The sequence below is a fragment of the Amblyomma maculatum genome, chromosome 2, assembly GCF_055883805.1.
Source record: "Amblyomma maculatum isolate TAMU_Amacu chromosome 2, ASM5588380v1, whole genome shotgun sequence".
Lineage (NCBI taxonomy): Eukaryota > Metazoa > Arthropoda > Arachnida > Ixodida > Ixodidae > Amblyomma > Amblyomma maculatum.
This window is the reverse complement of record NC_139345.1, coordinates 74,075,919-74,103,866: the sequence shown is the minus strand read 5'-3', so window position 1 is coordinate 74,103,866 and position 27,948 is coordinate 74,075,919. Positions and strand designations below refer to the sequence as shown.

Here is a 27,948-nt window from a genome sequence, read left to right as displayed (position 1 = left end):
TTTCTTAAATAAAGAGTTTATATTGCAAATTTTGGCAGTATCGAACTGTTTTGCAATGATTTGCCTGCCCACTGTAGCGAGGCGCATTTGTACTACCTATACATTTTGTTGGTAACAAGGAAGAAGTTCTTGAACGCTGCATCAAATGCAACCAGTGACATTGCACGAGCTGCTTGCAGCTTCCAGGCTCATCTCTCTCTCATACATTTATTATTTTAGGGTGAGGCAGGCCAAAGCTTTTTGGCAATGAAACATACCACGAGGTGACACCTTCTTGTTTGGTTTCAATCCAGATGAGCAAGTATTTAATCCTGACAGTTTTTTGCAGTCTCAAGTGACTGGAATACTGCGTTTGATTTGATTGTGGAGCAAGAGTTTACGCAGGAAAAGAGAGTTGGGACAGTGGGGTGGTGTGTTAATGTCTCAAATGGTTTCAGCAGGTCGTGATCAGTTGTGTACAGTTTCTTGTGACCAGAGGGATGGCTGTTATAAGCTAGTATAAGCAATTATGCGCTTATATTAGTAATATATTCTGTGGGGCTAACATTTGGGGGTACCTGGTATTGTTCTGAAGCCCATTTAGACGTGTTGAAATGCGCCCAACTGTCAGTTTCACCGTTGTATTCTTAATGTGAAGGCCACATAGAAAGCTCATATTTTTGTCGTGTGGTAACTCTGTTACGTTTGACATTCTTGCTTCGCGGTAATGTGGATACAGTCACCTGGTGACAGATCTCAAGTACAGAAAATGTTCGGATAGTGGAAGAAATTATAGTTAGTCAGTGGGCTTGCTGCTTTGCTTAAATCTGGGTTTCTGTCCTTCCTTCTCCTCTGTATGGCAGAATTAAGCACACCTCTGGGTTCATTTTTCTCGCTATCACACATCTACTTCCTTTGAGAGGGTGCATGCTCTCTGTCCCTTTTTGCACAGGCTTTTTTGTTTTGATTGCTTTCTTTATTGTTCAGCACTACAAATAGTCTACAAAGAACGGTGGAAGCATATAAGAGAAAATGAAACACGTAAAACATTTCAGATAATCTGTATTTGGGGGAGTCATAGACGTATGTATGGATAGGTAGAGGAAGGGCTTTTTTATTGCAGGGCTCACCCAGCTCAAGCCAAGCATAAATAGCAGCTACGGGGAATGGCATTTAGTTAGGCCGGATATTGTTAATTTGTTTGATTATTAGCCTATGACATCAATTTTGGCGAACTGAGGCCCCTTCTAAGAATGAACATCGAAAGGATTACAATTACAAAGTGGTTGGTTCAAGAAGAGTGTGATGGTTGCTTTTGCTGCCAGTGTGGTAATAGCTGCACATGCACTTGAAGGATATGCTTTTGTGGAGTACCTAGGTGCATTCCAAGGCCTAATATACAGACATTGACAGTGTAAGCTGTTTACAGTTAAATTTGTTTAATGTGCCTCTTATTTTCATATTAACAGGCCTATATTCAAGATGCTCTCAGCACAAAAATTAAAATGATTCATGACCTACGTGGCGAGCCAGACATTGCAGCACTAAGTCCGAGCTTACATTTTGAAACTGGAGTGCATGCTGCTTCATTACAATCTCTGGTGTGTCCATGCCGGTTTGTGCAGCTGCACCTCTCATTACCATTGTAGATGCGATTTCCTTCCTTGTCACTGTTTGGCTATCTTTTTCTTCCTTTCCTCATTTCCCTTTTTGCTTGTGTGTGTGCACGTGTGTCACAAAGGGGCTTTGTAAGTTTTGCTGCCATATCTAACAGCTAGCTGATTTCTGAGCCTCAGTGATAGGCTCGAAAAGGGCATATGATGATTCTGATGCCAGCTTACAAAATGAGGCTCTGGTGTGGCGTGGCAGGGCATCCCCTCTGAGCAGTGGGGAACGAGAGACCGCCAAAAATGGCAGTGTGGGCGGCAGCAAGCGCAGTGCCTCCGGGTCGGGCGGCCCGAGGCTCCGCAAGAAGGCGCCCCCCATGCTGTCGCCTTCTCGCCAAACAGCGACTGCCGGCGCAGCCACCAACGGCCTGCCCCCGTGAGTCACCTCCCCACCACCACCACCAACCTCCCCCCACAAACAGCAGACCCTTTTTGAATTACCTATTTTCCTAATTCCAAAAGTGCCCTCCTCTCGTTGTTGTCTTGGGTTGCTATGTGGTCCATACTCTTCCGTTTGGGAACTGGTTAATCCAGCGTCTTATTACGTAGATGAACAGGATGCGCAAGCTGTCGCTATTAACAATGAATTAAGTTTGGCTTTGTATCATGTAGTGTACAACTCTAGAGGGACGCTTAGTCAAGGATAAAGAACGCAAGGCAGCGCACAGCACTGACTGGAAACTGAAATTTTATGGCAATGACATCATGTGTAAACAAAGAGATGATGCCAGAGGATACCATAATGATACGTGGCATCAGCGAAATACAATTTGATGCAAGGATTTAGACATGTTGGTAAATTGCCAAAGAGAGTGTAATGCAGCATGCTGCATGGGTGGCAGGCAAAGCTTACTGCTTTTCTGTGCGGCACACAGTGGTCTTTCAGGCGAGTTACTGCATCTGTTGTCCCGTCCTCAGCTCTCCAATCAAATGATCAGTACGGCTGAGTCATGCCATGTTTTCTGCGCTTGTCGTGGTGGAACCATTTAACTTAAGCACCGAGCTATGTTTTTACTACTTCAGCACTTAGTACTAGAAGCTCTATTTAAGCGCACTACTAGCGTTTATGTTCATTCACTCAAATCTTCTTGCCAGAACAAGGAAAGAAGGAATTTGAGCTTCTTCTATAGACCTTTTCAAAATTGACCAAAGGGCACTGCCATATTGGAGACACGACTGTGCTCACAACACAGGAAAAAGCTGAGGATTCTCCCCCACGCCTGCTTCACAGCCCAGTCAAACCGGTTTCTCCCAGGGTCATGAAAAGGTCTATAGCTGGCAGTGTTTTTGTGAAAGAGGAAACAGAGCAATTGGGATCTAACATTGCTAGTACATTTGTTGACTCCACTAGCGTTACCAGAAGAGCTTTCTTTTGCTTGTGGTAATATCAAGAAGAGCAATTTACTGTTCATTTCTTTAGTTTGCACCGCAGTTTGATAGTTATTTTAGCAGGTTACAAATGTAAAAAAAGAATGAAAATGTAGTATGAAAATATCTACAGATTTCAACAACATTTAGTCAGTCTGTGTTCAGGAACTCTTCTTCTTGCCCCTCTACCTGTGAGATTATTTTATGTAAAAGAAGTTTCAGAATTGGGTATGCTGCTTGCTGCATTGCAATAAGTCTTGAAATGTCATGGTTTCGGTGATATGAACCTGGTTATGAACTTGTAAAATTTCTAAGCTGACATGTTGCATACTCTCCTGTGCCACTACGGTTAACACAAAAGCATGAATCACGACCGTGACCTTGAGCACTACACGCAGCCAGCATATTGTTGACTCCACGATAACTAACTTCATCGTACACACAGGTACGATAGATCTGTTCAGCCCCCCCATTTTATACATTTGAGGTAGTTATAACTAGCTGGCAACTTTGGAAGCATTTTGCTGGTGGCTGTGTTAACAGTACTTTGGATGTTTTGCTGCCTTGCACACCACTTTATTCTCATGCATCCATTTGCATAGTTTTACCTGTCATGCATGCCCTACTTTTCTTTTATGCTGGAGGCTTTCTTGCATGGATGGCTGTTTTTATTTATTTTTTTCTTTGGGAACCTGGGAAGCAGTGTTGGTCACTTATTGTTTGTATATAGTACACATGTGAAACATGAGAAATGCGCCCGCATGGTGTAGCTCGTTTTGTGCACATTGCTATTTTCTGTGGTTTCAGCGCCTTTTTGTTTGTTTGCATTCTTAGTTCTGTTTTGTCATTTGTTTTTGTTTCTCAGGATGATGGGCGGTGGCGATATTGACCACACATATTATCGGTGAGCTTTCTTTTATTGTCATGCTTTGCTATGAGGGGGCCCTGTAATGCTGATTGAGCATGGTTGTAATACTCGGTATTTAGATTTTTTCCAAAGTGCTTGCTTAGGATGATTTTTAGCAGGATTAGTAAGGGGAAAGCACCGTTAGATGGTTGCCTTGGCCGTTAAATGAATGTGTCGTTTATGCAGTGTTCCTTCATGTCCATTACATTCAGAAGAATTCAGAAGACATTGCTTCTGAATTCTTTAGCTCCTTCACATAAAGCACACACTGAAAGAAGTGCATTAACCAAATAAAACAAAAGAGCAATGAATGGAGCTTGGTGCAGCATCTGTCATTTTGCTTGGAATGTAAACTCCTGGAACGGGCGGTAGAAAATGCAGGCACCATTCACACAGTGCAGAAAGTTGGCTGGACATTTTTTTTTTTTTTTTTTTTAATAAAATGGTGAGGGCAAGAGAAGATACTAAAAGCATCTGAATTCTACTCACAACCTCGAAGAGCAGTGAGCTGAGCATAGCTTGGGGATCTCATTTTTATATTGCCCAGGACCCCTCTGTGCCAGGCATTAGAGCCATGACGCTGTCGAGAATTAGTTTGTGCCTGAGTTTCAAGCTGCCTGAGCAAGGCAACCATTATATGCAGGCCTTTCCCAGCATTTTTGATAGGTACTGTACGTTGCCATTGCTGCATAGGGCAAAAGTGATGCCTACTGTAATGCCGCTTTGCACTGTGGGTAAATAAATAAAGTGCACTATAAATGCTTCATTAAAAGGGCCATGAAAAGGTATGCACTATGGCTAGAAAACACGCACGAATGATTGACCCATCTTATCGTCTCACACAAAGATATTAACGACAAGAAATTGGGCTCCCAGTCTCCCCTCTCAATTCAGTACACGCCATGGAGGAAGGAAACAACTTAGGAGAGGCCCTTGCCATTCCCAATGCATTGAAGAAAGTGTGGCGGAAGCGACGTCAAAATTTAGGGTTAGCCAAGTCGGGCGATTAGCAACGGCGACGCTGTTGCTGTAAAAACTCTGGCCACTAGCAACAGCGTTGTCAAGGGCCCTAGGTTTGTGAGCGTTGTGGAGAAAGAAAATGTGGAGGGTAAAGGAGGAGGAGAGACGCAGCGTTTGGTAGCGGTGCGGCCGCGCCGGATTCAAAATAATGACATCAGGGCTTCTCCTAACTTCTTTCCTTTCTCCATGGTACACGCCAACTTGCAAGGGGGAAAACAAATATAAAGAAAATAGGCCATGACTGGACCCAACCGCACCCTGCCCATGTCTTTTTGCCGTACAAGTGAGATGCCGCTCTCGGATGGCTGAGTTCATTTCAGCACGAAGGGGGTAGGTAAGAGTGCGCTGTGAGGGGTTGCGCTAACTTGTTCAGAGCGAATTTAAAAATTGTTTGTAAATCTTGGGGTCATACAGGGCTTTTAAATTTGTCTTGAACACTGACAAGGACAACCACTAAAAATCTGTTGAATTAGAATGTAACCATAAATATATTTTCAGGGTCCCTTTATTTTACTGAGCATGCTGCTTCCTCTTTGTACGAAGACGCTGTTACTGCCAAGTACTGCTGCTTGCTTTGCTAGCATCCGCCTGTAGCTTGTGTCAGGTTTACAATGAGGCATTTGGCAATGAACAAGCTGAGCAGTCTCAAAGCACTTTTGTGTCCTATCTTTGGGTTGTGTAAGACTTGCATGTTAGTCAAGCACTTGCTATGGTAGTTATGAACTTAATATGGTGCTGGCAGTGGCAGGAGTGCAACATCAAAACATATTTCATTGACAGTACCAATTACCTTTTGAAAGTGCCATGTTTCTGCCATCTTTCTGTACGGAATGGAGGCTTTATATGTATCGTTATCCTCGTAGGTGTTGGGCATGTGGGATAAATGTCGCCATTCCGCAGGGAGCTGAGCCTTGGTGGTGAAGAAGGCAGCCGCCCTGCATCAGCTGACTCGGTACTCACCCAGCCTGCTCGGCTTGAGTCGGGTAAGTTCTGTTCATGTATGCTGGCATAACAGGCGGCAACATGTATATTATGATGGTTATTCCTTTGTCAACAATGCACCGCAGTCCCTTGTGTCTCCTCTGTTGCATTTAGTGAACACTTAAGCTCTGCCTTCAAGGGTGTGACGCGACACAATTACGGACTCATCTCCAGCTCTCTTTCCAAATCTTTGTTTGCGTACGCACATTTTGCTACTCAATCACTCGGCCCGTAATTTGTGCCTCTTATCGCCTCACACATAACCATTAGCGTACAGTCGTAAGCGACAACACCATGTGAAAGAGCACCCAAAACTGATCTAAATCCCTGCATTAACTAAGTCGTATGAATGTGCCTGCGTGGCTTAAGTGTAGCATGTCTGACTTGGCATCCGAGGGTTCTACAGAGTTCGGTTTCCATCTGACAAGAGATACCCGAGTTTTTAGCTCTGGCCTACTCGGTCATGCAGCCAAAAAAGGCGATGGCCTTCGGTAGAGCATCTGCCTTGCATTAAGGAGGTACCAGGTTCAATCCCAGATGCCGTCGGGTACCCACCACTTATCATTGGGCACAAGATTTCCCCGGGCCTGGTGCTCTGCACTTCTGAGGTGAAATGCTTGGGAAAGGGGCCTGGACCAAAGAGCCATGTAATGTGGTCTCGTGACTTCACTCAACCTGCCATCCAATAAGTGCCTCGCCATGTCTCTTGCCGGCTACCATCTGCCAGTGGCACGCGCATGATTTTTCACTCCCAATGTTGTCAGTGTTGGATCCTCTGGTGGACGATGCATTTACATTGGTAAAAAGGGATTCCATGGCTCTTTCTGGATGTGTGTTGATGCTCGTCTGGCATGAAAAGACACGTTGATTGCTGAGCAAATGGCATTCAAAATTTTTTTTCCACAACTTGATTCAAGCTTGTGATCCCTGTTTCGAAGTGAGTGGCAGTGTTGCCTAGCCTCTAAGGTCCACATCAAAAAATTGGTCGTACTGCAGTTTATATGGAAAATTGGCTGCGATCGTGGCGCCTGTATTGTTTCATTTTCTACCCTCTCCTAGCTTAAAAAAATTGTGGGGGTTTAAGCATGGCTTGAATCTAGTGATAGAGCGAATGCTGTGACTGTTGCAGCAAACTTTTCTGCGGACACCTGGATTTAATGTGCCACCATCACAACGTTCGAACGAACCTTCTGCCCTAGCAACTCGCTGATGTCGTTTGCCTCTACCAACTACCGAGTTACCTGTCTTCTTCTTCTACTACTTCTACTTCTTTTACTACTTCTACTTCTTCTTTTTTTTCTTTTTTCTTCTGCTGCTTCTTTCTTTTTCTTCTTCTTCGTCTACTCCTTCTTTTTCTTTTTCTTCTGCTTCTCTTCTTCGTCTTCCGCGGTGACATGCCGACGGCTTGAAAACCGAGCGCAGTGTAGCTCCCACTACAAAAGCTCCGTTTTTCAGCCAAAGTATAGCGTCTTTGTTGTTCACATGGCGTATCTATGAATACAAGCCGATTTCAATTTGCCCTTGATGGGTCAGAGAAGGTTCCTACCAGGATTACAGTTTCTCTATGGAGCATAGCATGCTCAGAGGAGAACCGCACTTTAGTCTTGGGACATGTCTTGACACGCTGCGTTGAGTATGAAGCAGGTGTTTTCACTGTTAGCAGTCACTGTAAATTACCCAGGCTTAAGGGGACTTGCGCCTCAGAAACATTGTTTTCTTGATACCAAGGCTAGGTGAATGAAAAGTTTTACCGCTTATAGGGCCTAATCACCAATTTGTTTTATAGTAAAAAGATAGTTTGAAGCTTTCATATATGCAATATATTGCATATGTGAAAAATTTTGCATGCTTGGGCTGTTACTGCATATAACAATGAGCGCTGAGATAGCAGTGCAAAATGGCAAATCCAGTGTGTACAACTAAGCAAATTAATGTTGTTCCCTTAGGATGCACTGTTTTGAGACATTTTTATACCAGGTGCATTCTTGTCAAGGGCTAGTTCCTCAGTATTAAACTATTTTCAGCTCTTAAAAAGGGTACAGATCGTGCTAAAACCTAAATGGTTGCATTCTATTCAGTCATTAGATTATGCATGCCAAATTTGGCCTTGATCTGACTAAAAGTTGTGCACAAAAGTCGTGTGGCTCGAAATAAGGAGTTGAGAAAAACATGATTGAAAGTCCTAAAAGTGTTCAGTAAAAAAGCTCGGTATTAGTGGTGAAAAAAATAATTATTATATGTATCGTCATCATTCCACCCTCCATGATGACTTCTTTTTGCCGCCCTCGGCACTCTTCCTGCATCGTGATCACAATGACAAAGTAAAACGCATAACTTTCTGCTCATATCATTATGCAAGGTCATTTGTTCCACGCGCAGTAATAGACTGGAATAACCTGCCGTCACACATCGCTACTAAAGATAAATTACAATCAGTTCAAAACCATTTCAGAATAGCTGATTTAATGTTACCTATTGTAATTGTGTGAATTTCACTTGTTAAAGTGTTTTTGCCATATTTCTGTTGTATGTATGTGTTCGTGTATTGTTCATCTTGCCTAGATCATATAGCATAGTAACGTGTCTTAATATTATCCTGTTTATCTTTGCTCGAACTGTCATGCTGTTACTGGTTTCCATAGGACACTTCATTCTCATTCTCTTAACATTCTAATAGAAACCGGAACTTTTTTATTCCAATAAAACTTCTCAATTGCATGCTTATTAGCAGTGACTCTTTTATGCATGGCGTTACTAAAGGTTCAAACAAACTGAACTAGGAGAGTTTTGGGTCATGCCTGCATTTTTTTTTGTTACGATGTCACTGATTACTTGCAACTCTCATTTGATAGAATGTTGGCCTTTCTGGGTAACCTGAGCAAGCTAGAATAAGATGTTAGGGCTTTTACCCATGTCTTCAGTGATTTCATGGATTGGATGCCATAAATGTTACTTTTACCGATATTCAGTAACTTACCACTCTAGGTTTAGCTCCTCACTTCTAAGGCATGAAAAATAGTTCTGCACTGGACTATATGGGAGAAAGGATCTTGTTGATTGCATTTCTTTAAGTCATGGCTCTGTCATATATATATATATATATATATATACAGTACAACCTCGTTAATTCGAAGTCATCGGGACCGCGAGAAATCTTCGAATTAAGCGGGTTTTCGAATTAACCGAACACACCAAGAAATAAGACTTAGGCAAAAAAATTCGTTGCAGGAACGTGTTACCTTTATTTGGCATATTTTGAATTACTACTGAAAGTAATCAGAGATGCTGGTTTGCCGCGTCCGGTAGTTTGCGGCTCCTAAGGTCATGCTCTCGAATTGGTCAAATAGATGAAACATCTCTGAACTTCCACCGCGGCACTCAACAAAACTGCGGATAACGTTCAGCGATCTGATAACTTCACCTAGAGCAGGTGCTCGGGGAGGCTCGTCGGTGTCGTCGTCGCTATCGTCGCTGTCATCGCGCATGTTCGTACCAGCAGTGATCTCACTCTCCAAGTCAGAGTAGCCAGTCTGCTCTTCGCTCTCAATGTTGATATACTCGGCGAAGCCGACTGCGTTGGACTCATCCTCTGCGCAGAGCGCATTGATGCGGTCGCAATACTCGCAATTGTGGACAACGTCGAGAGGGGCACGCCATGCCTTTTGGCCAACTCGGTCTTCGAACAAGCGCTCTTGCCTGCTTCCTGGATCAAGCAGAACTTCTGCTGCAGCGTTAAAGTCTTGTACTTTGGCATACTTTGGCATTTCTGCACTGCTACGGTCACAAAGCTAGCACTTCTGCACAGTCCCGCCCAAAAAAACGGTACAGTAGCCGACCCCTAACCACAGCGCACAACACAAAGAAATGGCGCAGGCGAGACCGGCGCGGCGGTGGTGGTGGCGTACTTGCAGCGTCGGAGGCACGGGGGAAGAGTGGGCGAAGCACACCAAGGGATGGAGTGGGGGCGAGGTCACGTGATAAAAACCGGTATGCCCGCCGTGTTGCAGTGAAGCACGTCTTCTCCTCTGCAGGCGCGTGTTTCGGCGGTGCGTGAGGCGCACTGTGAACCGATTTTTGTGCAGAGAGTGCTCCGGCTGGGGCGCTTCACCTATAAATCATCACCATTACTATGTGGCTTTACCTCGCGGCTCCGTAGGGCCGTCGTTTCGCCGAGTTTGCGGCGAAACATGGATCAGGCATTGCCGCATAGCAGTCCAAATTTTCAAATTAACCGGGCCGGCGCAGGCCGCCTGTTCGAATTATCCGGCCAAATTTACATTGGAAAATACGGGACCGCAGAAAACCTTCGAATTATCCGGGATTTCGAATTAACCGAGTTAGAATTATCGAGGTTGTACTGTGTGTGTGTGTGTGTGTGTGTGTGTGTGTGTGTGTGTGTGTGTGTGTGTGTGTGTGTGTGTGTGTGTGTGTGTGTGTGTGTGCGCGCGCGTGCGTGCGTGCGTGCGTGCGTGCGTGTGTGTGTGTGTGTGTTAATGCTTGACGAATATTTTATGAGGGACACTACTTTGATTCCCAAGAAACTGCTAGATGTCATATAGCTTGAATGGATTGCCTAAATTTGCTTCATATTTACTTAGACAGGAAAAACAACATGATGCTGGTAGCCTTCTGACAGTAGTTCCTATGAAGGTAATTGCAGGGCTTTTTTTTATTCACCTGTCAACCTATCAAAGGAAGTTTGAAATGGCAGTAATTCATTGGTGTTCCCTTTCATCTTAGCTTCTTGAAAGTATTTGCATTTCACTTCTTTTCTCTAACTACAGCGCACATTAAAGGGAGATAGGTAAAACTTCCACAGTGCACTGTGTACTTGCGCAAATTTCTGCTAACAGAAACCCTCGGCTTGTAAAATGCTGCAAAGAAATTTTAACTAGCAATACGAGCAACTAAGAAAGCTTCCCGTCAAAGGTCTAGGAGCATATGTAGTAAACTCCCTTTCAATTGCTTCGCATATTTGAATTAAGGCAATGGTTTTTTTTAATTTATTTTAATTAATATTGTCATGTGCTAACGGCATGGGATTACCTTGATCTTGCAGTAATACATGGTGCTATTTCGCAAGTCATTTTTCTGTCTTTTTTTTTTTTAATCTGCAGGCTTGAAAATCAGTAGTTTGCTATTGTTCAATTTACTGCATGTATTGTTTGGACTGGTCTTCTTTTTGTATTTTATTCTTGCTTCTGTGTATATTTTCTTCTGTATTTATCTTGAGCATAGAAAACAGTGTTTGGAGGCAAATATGAGGAAAACAATGTTATTGCAGTCTTAGATCATGCTTGATTCCAAGCCTTTGGAGTAGCCCAGCATTATGTTCCTTTTTTTTTTTTTTTTTTGCCGAGTAATGCGCTCGCTTTCTTTTAATTTGAAAGCCTAATGCCCCAGGCACTTCTTATACAATTCGCACTCATATTATTGCTAGTAGATGCCCCATAGTTTATCTGGCTAGGAATGAAGGGAATGTCTTAATTCAGTTGTATTTTTTTTTTCTTGTTCAGCTCTGTATCTCTCTCTCTCTGTGCAGTGGAACATCATTGCATGTTAAAGGACGCTGGGGGGTTTAAATCAATCAGGAGCCCTTCACTATAGTGTCCCTCATAGTATGTGTGTTGCTTCAGGCGATTCAAACCTGCAATTCACAAGTCTTTATCGCTATTTGTTTTATGTCACAATTGGTCAGTTGCTGAGTTGTATATTTATTTGCCAAGCCATGGCAGTTGCAGCCATGTTTGGCATTTTGTGATGCTTCTCTTTCCTGTGTTTATGTCCTGGCCAGATGATGCCACGTTAGAGTCCAGCAGCATTCAAGCCAAGATGCAAGCACCCGAGGATCACGATGATAAAAGTGGTAAGAATGTTGCACTGCACGCTACTCAAAACTCTGCAGTAGAGCAGACAGCAGAGAGGGCCCTGGATTGCCAGCTTGCTTCATTGTTCTCAAATCAAGACTTCTTCATTTTCTGTTGATTAGTTCTATGGAACAATGACCTACCTGATGCATTGGTCACTTTTCTTCGACAGTTTTGCACGCAACTGCTATTGTTTGCAAGATGTCTGCAAGGAATACTTGAGCAGAACGCTGCTGCCGTATGATTTGTGATAGCGTCTTTTGAGCAGCAGTTTAATCTTGTTCTTGTATTATATCTGCAATGGGAGGATCTTAAAGCTTAGCAATTTGAACTTGAGATTTTCATTGTCGTTTGACAGTAATGTTGCATAATGAGCGCTTGGTTGCAAAAGCTGCATATTCTTTCAGAATGCACTAAGCCCTCAATTAGCCTGAAGTCACACTAAAGTCCTTGCTACCCCTAGAGATGTTCAAACATTAGCATTTTCGAAAATCAATCGAATATACACACATGAAGAAAAAATATCATCGAATGTTGGATTGAATATCGAATACAGTAAAACCTCGTTGATATGTTTAAAAAAAAAATGCAGGAAAAAAACGTATGATCAGGAAAAACATGATCCGAACTGCCTGATTTTGAAAAATTTAACTGCTGAATGAGGTACAAGAGCATTTAGAATTCAGACTTTCACTGCATAAAAGTGTAGACTAGCATTTATAGACATCCATACGCAGAGCTCATTTTTAGCTTTAGCAGAATTCAGTCCGAATTTGGATGTTGGTAAATGTAGAAGAGATTAATAGCAAATTTGGTTCGTAGGAGTTAATGACGGGCCGGGATCGCTTCTTTGGGTGTTTCTGGATGCTTTGCATTCTTACGCCAGTGACATGCGGAGAAGCCATCATGATTGCTTACAGTCGCCATTTTTTTGCTCATTCTGCGCACTGAGAACCAGCCTAAGGAAATAATCTAACTCTGTCGGAGATGTTTAACTTCCCATGATTTTGAGCGGGTGAAATGGGAAATCCTATGAATCGGGAACGTATAAATGAAGCTCTACTGTACCTGCTAATATGAGAAAATTTTAAGCAAAAGTAGGCAAATGTATTGCTCTCTTTCTTTTTTCCAGAGAGCATATAGTCTTGCAACCGAAATAAACAAAACTAGATTTAGTGAGCGCCATGCTAGAAACGTTTGCACAGAAATATGTACTGATTCATTTGGCAGCATAACTGTATGTGACCTGTACAGAATGAACAACGAAATTGAATCTAGAATTGACATATTGGCTTGAAGCTAAAAATAACTTGGTAGAGAACGCTGATTAATTTTGATTTCAAGGGACTAAAAAAAAATGCCTGAATTATCCAAAGGTCAGGTTATATATAATATAATGCAGTGAAACCTTGTGAGGCAGCCCAAGTCATACAAACAGCGAAAACCTTGTGACAAGCACGCCATTTTGTCATGGTTTGCGAACAATGCATGTGTAAGTGAAGGAAATGCACTTTAATGTTGTAATGGCAGCGAAACTATGCAGCTAGGTTATTTTTTTGGCCTAGGAACTTTGTTTATCATTGTTGCATCTGCAGTTACCCTGACTTCAAAGGCGTGTGGATTACAGTGTACAGTGCAGTAGGCGAGATTTTTACGTGGTTGCTTGCCCTAGTCAGTGACAACTCTGTTCGGCCCCTATTGGGAGCCCCATGCGAATTGCAAAAATGGGCTTTCACGCATAATGAAGAACTGTGTCAGCCATATGCTCCAAAGTGGTGACAGCATTATAGTGTCCAAAAGGCATTGCAATGTCATTGAACAAACGAGGTGCTGGAGCTCGGACTAGAAGAGACTCTAGAAGAGTTGTGAACAGTGGGACGAAGGAAACGATGAGCAGCCTTTGTACCATTTTCTTGATACTTTTTGACTCAAACTTTCAATAATTTGCTCAGTTACTCCAGTTTTACCATGGTCGGACATAGACAATGCGGTATGCGATATCTGCTGAATATTGTGAAGGTTGCGAATACTTGAAAATTTTCGAATAATAATTTCTCAAATTGAACACTGAATAGTACAGTAAAGTCTTGTTAACTAGATTTTCAAAGGACGAGAAGAAAGTGTTGCAATTAATTTAAAGTTTGAATTATTTAAGGGGCTGTTAAAAAACTGCTTAAATCTGTTAACATCACGGTAATTTTTTTCTAATGAACACCAATATGATGGTTGTCTGGATTCAATGTTAAACCCAAACGAGAACGAAGGTTTTTTTTCCAATCAAGTACTTTGCTTACCCACACTGTCAGGAATGTTCATTGTGAAGAAAGCGTTGTGAAGTGCTGTCCTTTGCGTCTGTGTCTGTGTAGTGCGATTTTTTTCTCCAAGGTGAGCAAATACCAATTTGCTCAACTTTCTGCCATGGTTTACAGGGTTTCTCGAACTGGCACCAAAACCGATATTGCCTCAATTCTTGCTTTATCCTTCTCTGTCCTCCTTGCAACCCATCTTTCCACTCCTTGAGTACAGATTAAACCCTGTAACTAAACGAAGTCTGCAATAGAGTTGCATGTCAAAGTGTGATCATTGAGCAGCGCATTTTTCTATGGGTGCACAGGAGGCCGGACGTCTGCTACGTTGCCTCCCGAAAACTGGGCCTCCACATGTCAGCTGGGGCCACCTCGTACCAGTGTGCCTCGGAGCCCTGCCTGGCCTGAACCAGCCTCAGTGCCAGGGTCAGTCAGCACCCTCTTTTCAGTTTTACTCCTCTGTTGTATATAACCACAGTTGGTACAAAGCCTTGAATCACCGAGAATAAGGTTCGCAAGTTGTTAGAAAACGCCTTCCACTCCCGTTGTTTGTAATGGAGGCATGGTTTTGCTAAACCTTTCCAAGGACTGCCGTGTCGGCCAAGCTTGGAGGCTATGAACGAGCAGTGTAAACATCATCACACATGAATGGACTGGGTCGTGTAGCTGACCTCCATCCTGTACAGACTGATTGCAAGCAGCATGCAGTGCGATGTTGGAGCGTACCCTGTTTTTTTTAAATAGTCATCAAACAAGACTACAGCTTGTTTTGGTTGAACTCTCTGCCAGTTACACAAACCCTATCCGAAAATTTGAGAGTCAATTTGATTCATTTCAGGTAATTTTTTATGTGTGCTATTTTTTGTTCAGTGAATCAACTAGGAGGAGGTTCGATTTGCTCAGCGAAAATTTCAAATGTTACACATTACTAGTGAAGACCTGAGTGCTCAGCCTTCCCAGGCCTGCTGTCTCTCGTGTTACCTATGCCCACCTGGTGCTTGGAGAAATGTGGGGCATAATATTGTGCCTCTACCAGAATGAAAATAGTCAATTCACTTTGGCAAAGAGGAGGAATTGGCTCATATCTCTGTGCATAACATTTTATTGCCCTGCCCATTGTTCATTGTCCCTTTGCTTACAATGTTAACCAGATTGTTTTCTCTTGGATGTGTTATGTTGCCCTGCCATTTTGCCCTCCTTGTTTCATATATAAATAATGGCGGGTTGAATTCTGTCTTGCATAACTTTTCTTTTTTTTATTACTGCTATTTCCAAGCTGCTACAGTTCAACATTGTCAGTCTCTCGCAGGCAAAGCAGAGAGAGGTCCTTTTGTCTGGCTGCTCTGTGGCACTGTAGCTCTGTGTGCTAGTTAAGGAATCTGTCGAGCTTTCGCGTGCATAGGAACCGTAGATGAAATTTCTGGTGCTCATTGCCAGCTTGTACTACCCGCAGCTTGCACCTTTTAAGAAAGCAGTCATCTGTCTCTGGGTGCTGCTGTCTAACTGTGCACCCTTTCTGCACTGTTGTGAGTGCATGTGAACGTTCTCCATCTCTGTGCTTACACCGTACGTGTTGCCTTGGCAGCTTACTTCCGCAGACACTGGAGCAGCTGCTGGAACGTCAGTGGGACCAGGGCTCCAACTTCCTCATGAGGCAGGCCCAGCACTTTGACAGTGAGTGAAGTGCTGCTGCTTTCCTTGCCTGCTTTTATTGCGAAAGCAATACTACGACAGCCTAAGCGAGGCCTCGGGTGGCCGCAGCTATGCCGTGAAGAGGCGTAGCTACGGTCTCCTCATAAAAAAAATCACCCTGCCGTGACATTTGAGTTCGTTACCCCTATGCCGCGGGCAGGAGCTGCCAACTCTGGTCGCTTCTTTCATATGGGAGGGTGATATCAGAATCAGCCTGCCAGAACCGTTTGCATTCTCGTTACCCCTACGCCACGCAGGCACGTGCATACGGCTTGGTTGAAGCATGACTTTATATGTGGGCTGGTAGCTTATGCTTCCACGTCATACCCTTCAAGGATGAGCTTAAGTGTCCACAATAATGTAGCACCTTACACTGATAGAGTGTGATAGGGGAATAATGTAGCAGGCAAAATACCGTTGCTTTCGCAATTCAACTAGGGTTAACCAGAGCTAAACCACAACTAATCTTTTTGTTCTTTGCACAGCCACTATGGTGGCAGCACAAGTACAACACGAACACTTGAGCAGCTGCTGCCCCCATGTTGTCATGGACCTTCCGCTTTTTTCTTTTTCTGCATTCATACCGCATGTGTATTCACATAACATTGTTTGTCTTGGAGAGCTTGCATGCTCCTCTCGATCCTCACTTAAAGTGGTCACGAAACCAATTTTGGAATATAAACTGTTTATAGCATCTTACTCCCAATGTGCCAAGCAGCTAAACCTCAAAGTTCCAGCTCCATCGGAGCTGCAGACATTTTTAAAACTAGTATTCTTGTTTCTTCATGAACCACTTGCTGATCTAGCCACCGGTAATGATTTAAACCGACGCCGTGTCGTTTGCTGCATGTTCTGTGCACGAGCAACGTCAACCGCGGTTGTGGTATTCTAGGCACTATAGTTACGTGAAGCCGATGTGGCGGACCAAACAGCAATCATGCCGCTAACCGCTGTTACTGCAAACTGGGAGGAGCTTCGCGGTCTCAACTTCAGTCACTTATTTGGAAATAAAGAATGCATCTAGGCCGCTCAAATTTTGGAAATAAAATTGTAAGGTCCCATATTATTTGCCACACTACAAAACTGCAATATATTGGATAAGCATGGCATGATCCCTTTAACAACTGTCTTAGCAAAGGATTGTGCTGCTTTAAATTATAGTGTCATTTGACTGAAACAATCTCAACTTTTTTTTTTTTGTTTTTTTTAATACCTGCAAAGGTAGCATGAGGGAGATACCTTGGTACATTAGAACCCCATCGTTGCGTTCCCTAGTGCTACACCTTCTACTGCGTTTTTGGGAGCCAATCCCGTTCAAGATTTCATAGAAACTCGTGCAGTAAGCTCAAGAAGCAGTCTGTCGAAACCCATTGTCTAGCTTTTTTGTGTTTGTCTTGGTTAAATGTGTCCATGGTAATCTAAGCAGTGCAACTCTCTTAAAAGTACAAGCTCTTCTTTTTTGTTTGCAACTGGGGCATCTTTCCTGCATTCTCTGTAATGAATGCCACTTCGCAGTATAGTTGTTTGCCTTATGCTAGCATTTGGACAGATGTGACTCCAGACTCCATCGGTGCTTGGTCGCCACTTTGTTCGGCGGCTTCCTCTGTGTTGTACCCAGACAGACACCGAGCACACTGTCAGGCACTTGAATCTTGCTGCGGCTCTTGTTGCATCTCCATCATTGCTGCAGTGAAAATTTGAACAAACGAAGGCATGAAAGCGAAACTATCATGCGGAAACCACTCTGCAGGCTGTACAAGATAACAGAGGCATGTTCCTGTTTCTGACCATGAGTATTGGTAGGATTAAAGCTGCTGAAGCTATGGAAACAGCGTAGAAGCGTGCACCTGTGCATGAACGCCAAGGTGTCTTGGCAGGTCACAGGCAAGAGGGAAGAGTTCTTTCCCCGCTGTGAGCTCCTGTTTTTGTCCACTTCGGTACTGCACAAAGCAATCGGTTGCACTTCGGGGCCTGGAATGCACCCTTCTCCTAGTCGTCAGCGCATTACAGTGATGTTGCAACATTGTGTGGGGAGCAAGGGAGACACTTATGCACCTTCTCCTTACCCCGCCTGGCGGGTGCATGTTGCTTCGTGACTTAGGTGCACTCGCCACTGGCTCGAGGGAGGAGTTATCTTTGTATCCCACCTGTGTTGAAAGAAACCAGGAATGCTTTGGTTGCATGGGGACCTAAAGTACTAATTTTCTTGCTGGTACTTTGTGTGCTATGTGCAGGTAGAATGTTGATTGCATATTCCAATTTGGCTACAATAATCGGTGGCACATTGAATTTGCATTCTTGCATAGTGCCTGATTTGAAATGTACATCGTGCCACTTGGCATGCATACGGGGCTTCCCACTTCTGAGGTGGGTGCAGGAGTGCAAGACGAATTTAGAATACAGCTCTGCAGAATGTGGCACAAGAATGATGTGCATATTATGCAGCTACGAAAAGCAGAGGAACCATTTCAACCCCCTTTTGTGCTGTACATGTGTGCTTATGAGTTTGCAACTGGACACATTGTGCATGTGTGTTCACTTTAGAAGTAAACGACCCTGTACCTCGACATAAGAGATTGCTTCCAGCATTGCTGCCCCCATGGCGATGGAGTTGTGCCTTACTTATGCAGCATATGTATGTTTGCAGTCGCTTCACTGCTGACGTGTTTGCACCAGCTGCGCTCTGAGAACATGGAGCTGGAGTCCCGCATCAGTGGCCTGCAGGCGCGCCGGGACCAACTGCTGGCTGTTAGTGCACGCCTGATGGGGCCTCTGGGCGGGGGCACAGCCTCTCCCATGGTACCCACACCCAGCCCTCCTGTGTCTCTACATGCCAGTGCAGAGGCCAACGCAGCTGCAACCATGAGCTTTGCCACAAGGGCAAGCATGCCTACATCTTCGGTGGGTGCCCATGTGTGCTAAGGAGAGTAGGATATGTTTCTTTTCACAGTAAGATTAAACTGCATGAGCACTGATGCGTGCAAGACTCTTAGCAAGTGAAGCTAGTTTTCTTTGTCTATATCTGCTAGAAAGAGAAATTTTCTGGTAGGATTGTCAAGGGAATGATTTATTTACACACACAGCCTTACGCCAGAGTCCCCACTAAGTTCTCCACAGTTCGTGCACCGAACGCAACGCGCACTGAGCTCACACTCTCGCATTACCACATGCGCACATGACCGACATGCCATTTCCATAATGCCGTCTCCCTTCCGGTCAGTGTTTCTAGCATTCCTCTTCTCTCCAGCCACCTGCACTGGCCCTTACATCGTCTCCTTTTTATCCGTGCAAGAGGGCCTCCATGGCAGATAGTATGGCATCAGCTGGTCTGCGTTGGCCACATCCACATACAGTCGACCGATTTTTCGGACTCTCAACGGACCATAAAAACGTCCTAAAAATTGGGAAGTCTGAAAAAGCAAATGTGCACCACAAAAACTCAATTTATTGCATATCATTGACTTTGAGGCCAGAAAAAGTCGTGAATGCTTTTTTGCACCATGCTCCGCTTCCGTGCTAACAGGTCCGCCTGAATTTCGGCGAGTCTTAGTGTCTCCGTAAGCTGATGAAAGGGTTGAGTCAGCTTGCAGGTGAGTCATCGTCATCGTCGCTCTCAGACTCCGTGAGCACTTGGTGAATAATTTCTGCATCTGTGAGCCCAGCGCACAGTTCCAACTCGTGGTCCACGTCTGTGAACTCTGAAAATGAGACTGTCGATGGAATTTCGACACCTGCAGTGCGAAGGTCATCAATGAGATGCTCACTGTCTGACAGCTGCTCGACGACGCTCTCCTCGTCCAAGGCAGCCGAATCGTCATTCAGCACAAATTGCGCACAGACTTCCACGCATCGGCGAGCATGCTAAGTGCTCCAAGCAAATTGACAGAGTAGGTTTTCCCACTGTCGAGGCACACCACCACCACCAACCACTGGATCATAACACCGACTCCGTTGAGTGCCTTCTTGCGGCCGCGTTGCACGCAAAAAAAAAAAAAAAAAGGCTTCTTATAAAATCCGGAACCAGCTTCTTGAAGAACTAAAGCCTATCCAAATAAATGCAAGCTACAGTAGCGACAGAACGTAGCTCTCTCATCAGTATGACCGCGGCTAGGCCTACTCGCTATATGCTCGGCAATACACGTGAAACGCACGGCAAACACACAGGAACAGGCAGTCAAAGCGATCAAGCTAAAAGAAAAAAAAAAACGGCATTGAGCAGCGACATTGTTCCAGAAACGGAAGCTGCTAAGCAAATAATATAGCCTAACAAGATGGTGGCAACACCGCTCAAAATGTGTGGCAGTTGGCCCGGCGAACGCTTTGAATGTCCGAAAAATTGAATAGCCCACCCTAGAGTGTCCAAAATTTTGAGCCGCGTAATACATTGACTTTATAAGGTATGTGCTGGGGCTGGGAAAAAGCCCAAATAATCAAGCATGTCCGAAAAATTGTGTGTCCGAATAATCAGTTGTCAACTGTATTTTCTTGAGGCCGGGTCTTCGAATTTAAAGTTCTTGCCGACACGGGCAGTGATTAGGTATGTTTAGTAGTGAAGCCTGCGCTTGCATTACTTAAAGTGTGCTTGTCGCAGAACATAAGGTCACCAACTTTGTAGGTGACTGGTTGACGATGCTTGATGTAATGCATTGCCTGTTCCGCTTTCGCTGATTCTTGGTGTTCCCTGGCCATGGCCAATGCATCCTGCAGGTAAAGGTTAAGCTTCGTGGCGAGTACATGGGGTGCCAATGCAGGAATTTCAGCGCTAATCTGCTGCCTATATGCCCAAGGTGTACGAAGTTCTCGAACATAGCACAAGAATGCAGGCGTAAGCCCTGTCACTAAGCTTTTCGATGTCTGCTCGTTGAAAGCTACCTCTGGGATTCGCTTGTCCCAATCGTAGTGGGAGGTGCTGTAGTTGACAATTGTCTGTTTGACTGTGGCATTGTGACATCTCTATAGGCTGTCCAGCAGGTCTGTAAGGGACTGTGTGCCGCTCTCGTATGCCCCAGTGTTGCAGAACTCCCTTCCAGATCTTGCTGACGAAGGGTTTACAGTTATAGCTGGAGATGGAAAGAGGTGCACCGTGCCGACAGAAAACGTCCACCATCTTGTCGACGATGGCTTTCGGAGTTGGTGCCCGTAAAGGAAAAAGGTCGATAAACTTGGTGAATGTGTCCAGAACTACCAGCATGTACTTGTGTTGCCGAGGAGTTCTGGGCAGTGGGCCTATCAGATCCACACTGAGGTGCTGCATGGGTGAGGACGCCCAAGTGCTGTGCATAAGTCCCTTTGGCTTCTGGCAACGAGGCTTGAAGACCTGGCACTGCTGGCACCCTCGTACATAGCAAGATGTATGGGAGCGCACCCCCAACCTAGTGAAGCGGCTTTCGACATGTTTCAAGGTTTTGGAGAAGCCTGCTTGTCCAGTGAGTGGATGGTCGTACTGCAGCTTAAGCAGCAATTTTTATAGATGCAGAGGAAGCCATGGCACAGTTTTGTCTCTCCGCATCCAAAGCAGAATTCTATTCAGTGCAATATGGCTTTCCTTGGCCAAGTCTGAGACCATTTTTGCCCTTTTGGGGTCACCTGGTAGGATTGCCGCTTCGATCTACCACAGCAGCTGCTGCAACAACTGGCCTTTCTATTGCTCATGTTTCAATTTCACACAGTCAGTGAAGGGTGAAGTGTCAAGGAGGTCAGCTTAGGCAACGTCCACAAAGCAAATGGTGTGCTCTGGTTCCTCAAGTTCTATTGGAAACCATTCTTCTGCCAAACTTGAAGGCGCTGGTTCTGGATAACCAGTGGGAAATCTGCTCAGGGCATCGGCTGGGATGTTTGCTTGGCCTCGATGCCTAATTGTGTACTTCAGCCCCTGCAGTCGCAAAACCCATCGTCGCACCCGACCTGACGTGCATTCAGTGTTGAGCATCCATGTCAGCGATGCGCAATGTTACGCCATGGTCACGTCTGGGTCAACCCATCACTGCCACCAGTTGTTAGATGTGGCTTGAGGCCCCATCAGTAGTGTTGGCCTTGTGGCTTGGTGGCTCGGCGGAAGGCATCAACAGTCCCGACAAAGACTAGGTTTCGACTGACAAAAACAGTGTTTAATACAGCATCACGTAGAAACGGGCAGAGAAGCAGGCCCGGAGAGAAAACTGACACGCTCACAAAGCAGGTGTCTTGACGTCTCCTCTGCGTAGTCTCTCTCGCAGTGGAAACAGCCACTGCACCGCTGCTTTTTGTACGCTCGGCGGTTCAGGTGGAAAGGGAGAAGAATTCTTGTCAGAGCAAGCTTTGCTGAATCAGTCACTCAGTTACGGCGACGTGGAAGAACCTCCTCACCCTCCTGTTAATGGACAAGGGCGACGCTTTCTCCCTCGAGCGTTGGGCTTGGCCAGCGTTTGCACACACGCACATACACACGTACACACATAATGACATGTGTAGATTGAATATGTCAGAGTATGTCTGCGGGAGGAAGCATTGGGCAGCCGATTGCATGGCGCTGAAATGGCTGAAATGCTTGCTGCTTTGACTGATGCTCTTGTATTCGCTGCATTACTCTGTGGCCGCGTCAGCTGTCGCACATGACAGTGGCGAATCGTAACAGACTGCCCCGCCGGGGGAGGGAGATCCTGATAGCAGGGGACTGCATCCGCTGTCCAGAGGGATTTTTCCGATGATGCTGCTACCCGGGGTCGTCCGACTGTGCTTCTCTTGAGCCCAGTCAGCCAGAAGGCTTCCTTTGCACGTTCTGTAAAATGGCTTCCGGAGAGTTTTTCGTTGTACCCACAAGCATCACAACTACGCTGAAAACTCAGCCGGTCAGCCATCAAGCACGACACAAACTTCACTACGTTATGCCAGACTCTTTCCTTCTTATACACCCATCTATCATAAAGGGTAGCTCAGCAGCACTTGGAACGCGTCCACAAATTCGAAAATTGCACTTCAAATGTACATCACTTTCAAACACTAGACAAAGATAATTCAATATGTTCAAAATCCTGTGTCAGGAAGAAAAACACCAACAAGTGACAATTTTGAGGCTTGTATTCTCGCGTTAGGGGCTCAGACTTATGCCATCAGCGTTGCTGTTGAGACTCCCCTTTTCTTTGAAGCTCTGGCTGTCCGTTTCCAGGAAGAACCTTCTGCTTCTACGCGAAGAAACACATCAGCATGAGTCGCTTGCTTTGCTGAACGACCTGTCCCTCTCCTTACGTTTTGTGCACCAGTCGTGCTTTTTCTCAATACGCGTATTTCCGCCGTTGTGATAATCTTTTTTTCTTTCGCGATAATTTCAACTTCCAAACCTTACGATGGCAGCATTCTTTCTCGTGCCTGCCTTTCCGCTCTATTCGGCAGCAGCACTTAAATGCTCGATTTCTGCTTTCTTTTGGTGCCAGATCGGGCAAGCTAGCTGTAAACGGAGCAAGTATAGCACTGGCGTCATCAAAATGGTCAAAGTGCGGCGCCGCGTCTGCACCGCAACCAGAGCGCATGACTTGCATTCAGTCAAGTCTGAACAACTGCTCACGCCAGCCCCCAAGCTAGTCATTTCCTCTGGCGGCTCGCCACTCAGGTTACCCTGGTCAGCCGGTGTGCCACATTGCTCAGCGCTAACTGACGCATGATCGTGTTCTTTCGACAGCTGAGGCGCTTTGGGTCGCGTGAAGGTCATTTACGCCACGTCAGCGTTCGCACTGTGGTTGATGCTTTCGCGAATACAAGTGAGCATGTCGGGGCACGAAGGTTCCGGACTCATCTCTAGTTTGCTGTCAACTGCACATATGTGGCTCTCTACAGCAGACGTGCACTCATCGTGGGTCTGCCCTAGCTGATCACAACTCGTGGGCTGCGCAGTTTCCCTGATCAGCACTTCATTTTTCTGCGTGCCCTGTCTACAACAAAACTGATTTTGGGAACCAGCAATTTGTCATCTCCTAGCTCATTTCCATCTCCGCTGCGCTCTACACTAGCTTCTGCTTTTGTCTCAAGAGGCGGTTCAGTTACTGCCAGTTCCCCACTCTCATTTAATGGAACAGGATCGCTTACAGCTATGTGGGGCGGCGTGCAGTTCACCTCGCTTGACGACGTCACTGCGGATTTCTCGCCGATGGAGTCTACGCCAACCGTTTCAGCTGCCGGTGGCTCGATCAAGTTAACCCGAGACTTTATATTCTGCCATATCCTTGGCAATTAGGAAAGGTTGCAGATTGTCTCGCGGTCTGGAACCGTAACTTTAAATGGCAGATAAAGCTTTATGCCTTTCCACGCTCATACGATGTGCTGAAATCTCCAGCTGCATCAGTTTCGTTACGCGGCCAAACTGCTTTTTTTTCTCTTCTCGCGCTCCTGCCATTCTAGCTTTTCACGCTCAAATTCCTCTTCTCATTCTTTAAGTTCCCATTCCTCGGTGATCTCAAGGCATTTCGAAAGCTCGTCATCTTCAGCTTCCAACGCAAGAATAGCCTTTAGCACTTCTGGTTTTCTGAGCTCGTCTGAGATATTTAGACCCAACTCCTTCGCGAGCTTCAGCAATTTTGGTTTGCGCAACAACTTCAAATCCATGGCTGCTCAGAGTGCTGCCTTCTCTACTGCCCACTATCGCCTTGCTGCAAATTAACCTAGCAGCAACGACAACACAATTACCAGCTCTGTTTTCTACACTAACGAAAGCCTGGAAAAGCTCAGTAGAAGAAAGTCCCGCACTCACCAAACCTCGCAGCCAAGAATTCAGCACAGTCGTTCTGCTGCAGCAAGTAGTCATCACACAAAGAAAGTCCCGCACTCACCAAACCTCACAGCCAAGAATCCAGCACAATCGTTCCGCTGCAGGCAAGCAGTCATCACACAAAGAAAGTCCCGCACGCACCAAACCTCGCAGCCAAGAATCCAGCACAGTCTTTCCGCTGCAGGCAAGCAGTCATCACACAGGGCTCGTTGCACTGCTCCCAGTTTGCTGTTGTGCAGCTCGTTGCACAGGTCACACCTGGGACATCCCACCGCTGCCTACCAGTTGCTGCACCGCGGTGACTGCCTGCAGTTGTTAGGTAGATGTGGCTCGAGGCCTCATCGGTAGCGTTGGCCTTGAGAGTCGGTGGCTCGGCGGAAGACATCAGCAGTCCCGACAAAGACGAGGCTTCGACGAACAAAAACTTTTTATGCAGCATCACTTAGGAACGGACAGAAAAGCAGGCCTGGAGAGAAAACTGACACGCTCACAAAGCAGGTGTCTTGGCGTAGTCTCTGCATAGTCTCTGCATAGTCTCTCTTGCAGCGGAAACAGCCGCTGCTTTTCGTACGCTCGGCGGTTCAGATGGAAAGGGAGAAGAATTCATGTCAAAGCAAGCTCTGCTGACTCAGTCACTCAGTCACGGCGGCTCGGAAGAACCTCCTCAACCTTCTGTTAACGGGCGAAGGCGACGCTCTCTCTCTCGAGCGCTCGGCTTGGCCAGCGTTTACACGCACGCACGCACGCATGCACGCACGCGCGCGACGACACGTGTAGATTGAACGCGTCAGGGCATGTCCGCGGGAGGAAGTGTTGGGCGGCCGATTGCATGGCGCTGAAATGGCCGAAATGCTCGATGCTTGGACTGATGCTCTTCATTTGCTGCATTATGCTGCGGCCGCGTCGGCTGCCGCATATGACTGTGGCGAATTGTAACAGTGATCACAATGAATCTCAAAAGACATAAGCTCCAAATGTCTATGCTAGAAATGGGAAGGTACTCGCTTCTTTCTATAGATTCCTTCATGACCACGAAAATAAGTTGCTCTTGCATCACAGTGCGATGACCTGCGTGTGGCATATTGATATTGGTGACGCATTGTGGTGCGGACTGAATGGGAATGTAACTCTGGCTCTAATAAAGTCTAACATCACTTGCAAATGGAATGTAGGAAATGCCGATGTTTCCAATTTTTATTGCAGGTTCTTTTTTATAGAAAACTTAAATTTTTAAATCAACTGGTTTTTTTCAGACTGTTTGATTGTTCAGACCACTTTTCAGAGCTTGATCAGCAACTTTGAATAATTAAATAAACAAGCAATCAAACAAATACTTTAGGGAAGTGCTTTCAAAGCCTTACAGTGTTCTTAGCTGTCCTAGTTATTGCATATGATTTTGAAAGTGCACAATTATTGAACTTGTCTTACAAGTGCCTTTATGAATATTTTACTAGCTGAGGGCGAAAAGACACATGACGAAATTTTATGTCCTGCTATGTAACCTGTGCAGGGTTGCTCCATGGAGAGGCATGCCGGAGTGTCACTGGGCTTTCCACTTGGTTTCCCCTCCACGGCTCAGACAAGTGCCGATCACCAGCCGCACCAGGCAAGCTGACTAGATTAATAAATTCATTAAAAGATAAGCATGCAAAACAAATAAAGATGAGGCCATATGCAGAACAGGTGAATAACTTACGTGTGACAGGATATTGTTCTTGGGCAGCTGGCTGCAAAGGTTGACATGTGCAGCTTGCCGTGCAGTCAGACCTCAGTATGCCTAGATTTGTGAAATTTCACCTCTTGCAATGGCGTGAACACTGTTATCAGGCTCGTCTGTTTGAATGAGAGAAAACATCTTTGTATTAGTAATGGCAGAAAATGTGTGGCTGTATGCAACAGTTCATTCTTTTGCCAGCAAAACACGACGGTGCACTGGCTTGCTTCTAGCTTAGCGGAAATGGCAGAGTTCAAGTGACCATTGCATCTGACCATGTGACTGTGTCAAGTGCATGCCTGCACTAATTCCCAGCAATGTTTTCAGTGCCCAGTTTGCACAATGTTGCTCTGCCACTGTCATAGCAAGTCATGACCTCAATCATTCTGTTCGTTTCCTTGCTTCCTGCCGTTTCCTGCTCTTTCTTTTCCTGCAGCCCTGTTGTAGCAGGGGATAGACATATTTTCTTTGCCAGGGGAAATGGGAGCCAAGTGTCATTGCCATTGTGCAAGTGCGCATCAGTGGCCAAATGAGCTTTCCTCAGTGCTGAGCGGCTGCATATGGTCAAGAATGCATAGCACATGCTCAGTGGTCTCCAGAGAGCATTGGTCTCTAGTCCTCAGGCTGCGTGCTACATTTATTTCAAATTTAAAATACTTTGGGCAAATTTCCAGTCGTCTTTCTTTGATAGAAAATGTCTGCACTGAAATGTAGATGCAGGTCAAAAAATTTAATTCAGAAATTTGCAAAATTTTTTAAAATTCCATATTAATTGAAAGAGACAACACTGGCCTGAGTACACTTACTGTAGGGCAAGGCATCTCTCATATAGGACTGTCGTTCTGTTTTGCCTCCCTAGGTCATTAATCAGGTGGTCGAAATTTCTGGAACCCTTCACTACGGTGTCTCTAATAGCCTGAGTTACTTTGGGTCTAAGCCAAACCATTAATCATCCTTTACAATTTGTCACCTGAGGTACTCAGTAAGGCAATGTCAATAGTGAATTTCAGATTACCGAGGTTATTCTCCATTAACCCTTATCCCTAACTGTTCCCAGTCCAGCATTCTTTATACTTCTTCCAAGCAAGCTGTGAATAGTACTGGCTGGAGAAATGTAATCTCAAAACAGGACGCATAGCAAGATGTATAGCATTTTGTATTTGTTTTAGAAATAAAATCGGACACTTACGATGCCTGTGTACTAATAGGTGATATGCGCCGTTTGCCACACCCCTAATTAGTGTTCTCCCTGCTCAAAAGTGCAGACAGTACAAGAGCTAGTTTCATGGTTGTTCATGGTGTAATGTACTCTGCTTTTGTGATCATTTGTTTATTATTATGTGTCAGCGACTCTGCAAAGCTTAACAGCCATGACCGTTTATAAAAGGGAAGCCATGACAGCTCATTACTGGAGGAACTGAGCCTGTCCTGTGCATATCTCTGCGTTTTCGTGCCACGCATGAAGTGTCGCCGCTCATAGATTCTGTTTTGCATTGAACCACAACACCTGTTTTGTTACTGCAAGTTTAGTAGCCCTGCAGCTTTGCTCTGTGGATAAAGTGATTCATCAGTCTGATTATGTTTGCTTAGTTGGCATGTGGCGGAAGGAACACGAGATATAAGGGAGTGGTATTATTGGTAACAGCTCACAGCTTGTCACTGGCTGCTCTCATTGCTTAGCTGCTATACTCTGATCTTTGCTTGTTGCTA

The 27,948-nt window shown here is 45.2% G+C and overlaps 1 protein-coding gene across 5 annotated transcripts in view; it reads left to right on the top strand.

The window, feature by feature from the left end:
• Alh (coiled coil domain containing protein Alhambra) overlaps positions 1–27,948 on the top strand; it is a 50,425-nt gene that overhangs the window by 20,634 nt on the left and 1,843 nt on the right. For 4 of the 5 annotated variants that reach the window (XM_084594481.1, XM_084594480.1, XM_084594482.1 and 1 more), the window contains 8 exons: positions 1,849–2,022; positions 3,880–3,918; positions 5,842–5,924; positions 11,717–11,788; positions 14,404–14,521; positions 15,681–15,769; positions 18,435–18,688; positions 26,035–26,135. In XM_084594481.1, coding sequence (XP_084450607.1) covers positions 1,849–2,022; positions 3,880–3,918; positions 5,842–5,924; positions 11,717–11,788; positions 14,404–14,521; positions 15,681–15,769; positions 18,435–18,688; positions 26,035–26,135 — 930 coding nt within the window. The remainder of the gene's footprint in view (positions 1–1,848; positions 2,023–3,879; positions 3,919–5,841; positions 5,925–11,716; positions 11,789–14,403; positions 14,522–15,680; positions 15,770–18,434; positions 18,689–26,034; positions 26,136–27,948) is intronic. The other variant, XM_084594484.1, reaches the window with a different exon arrangement.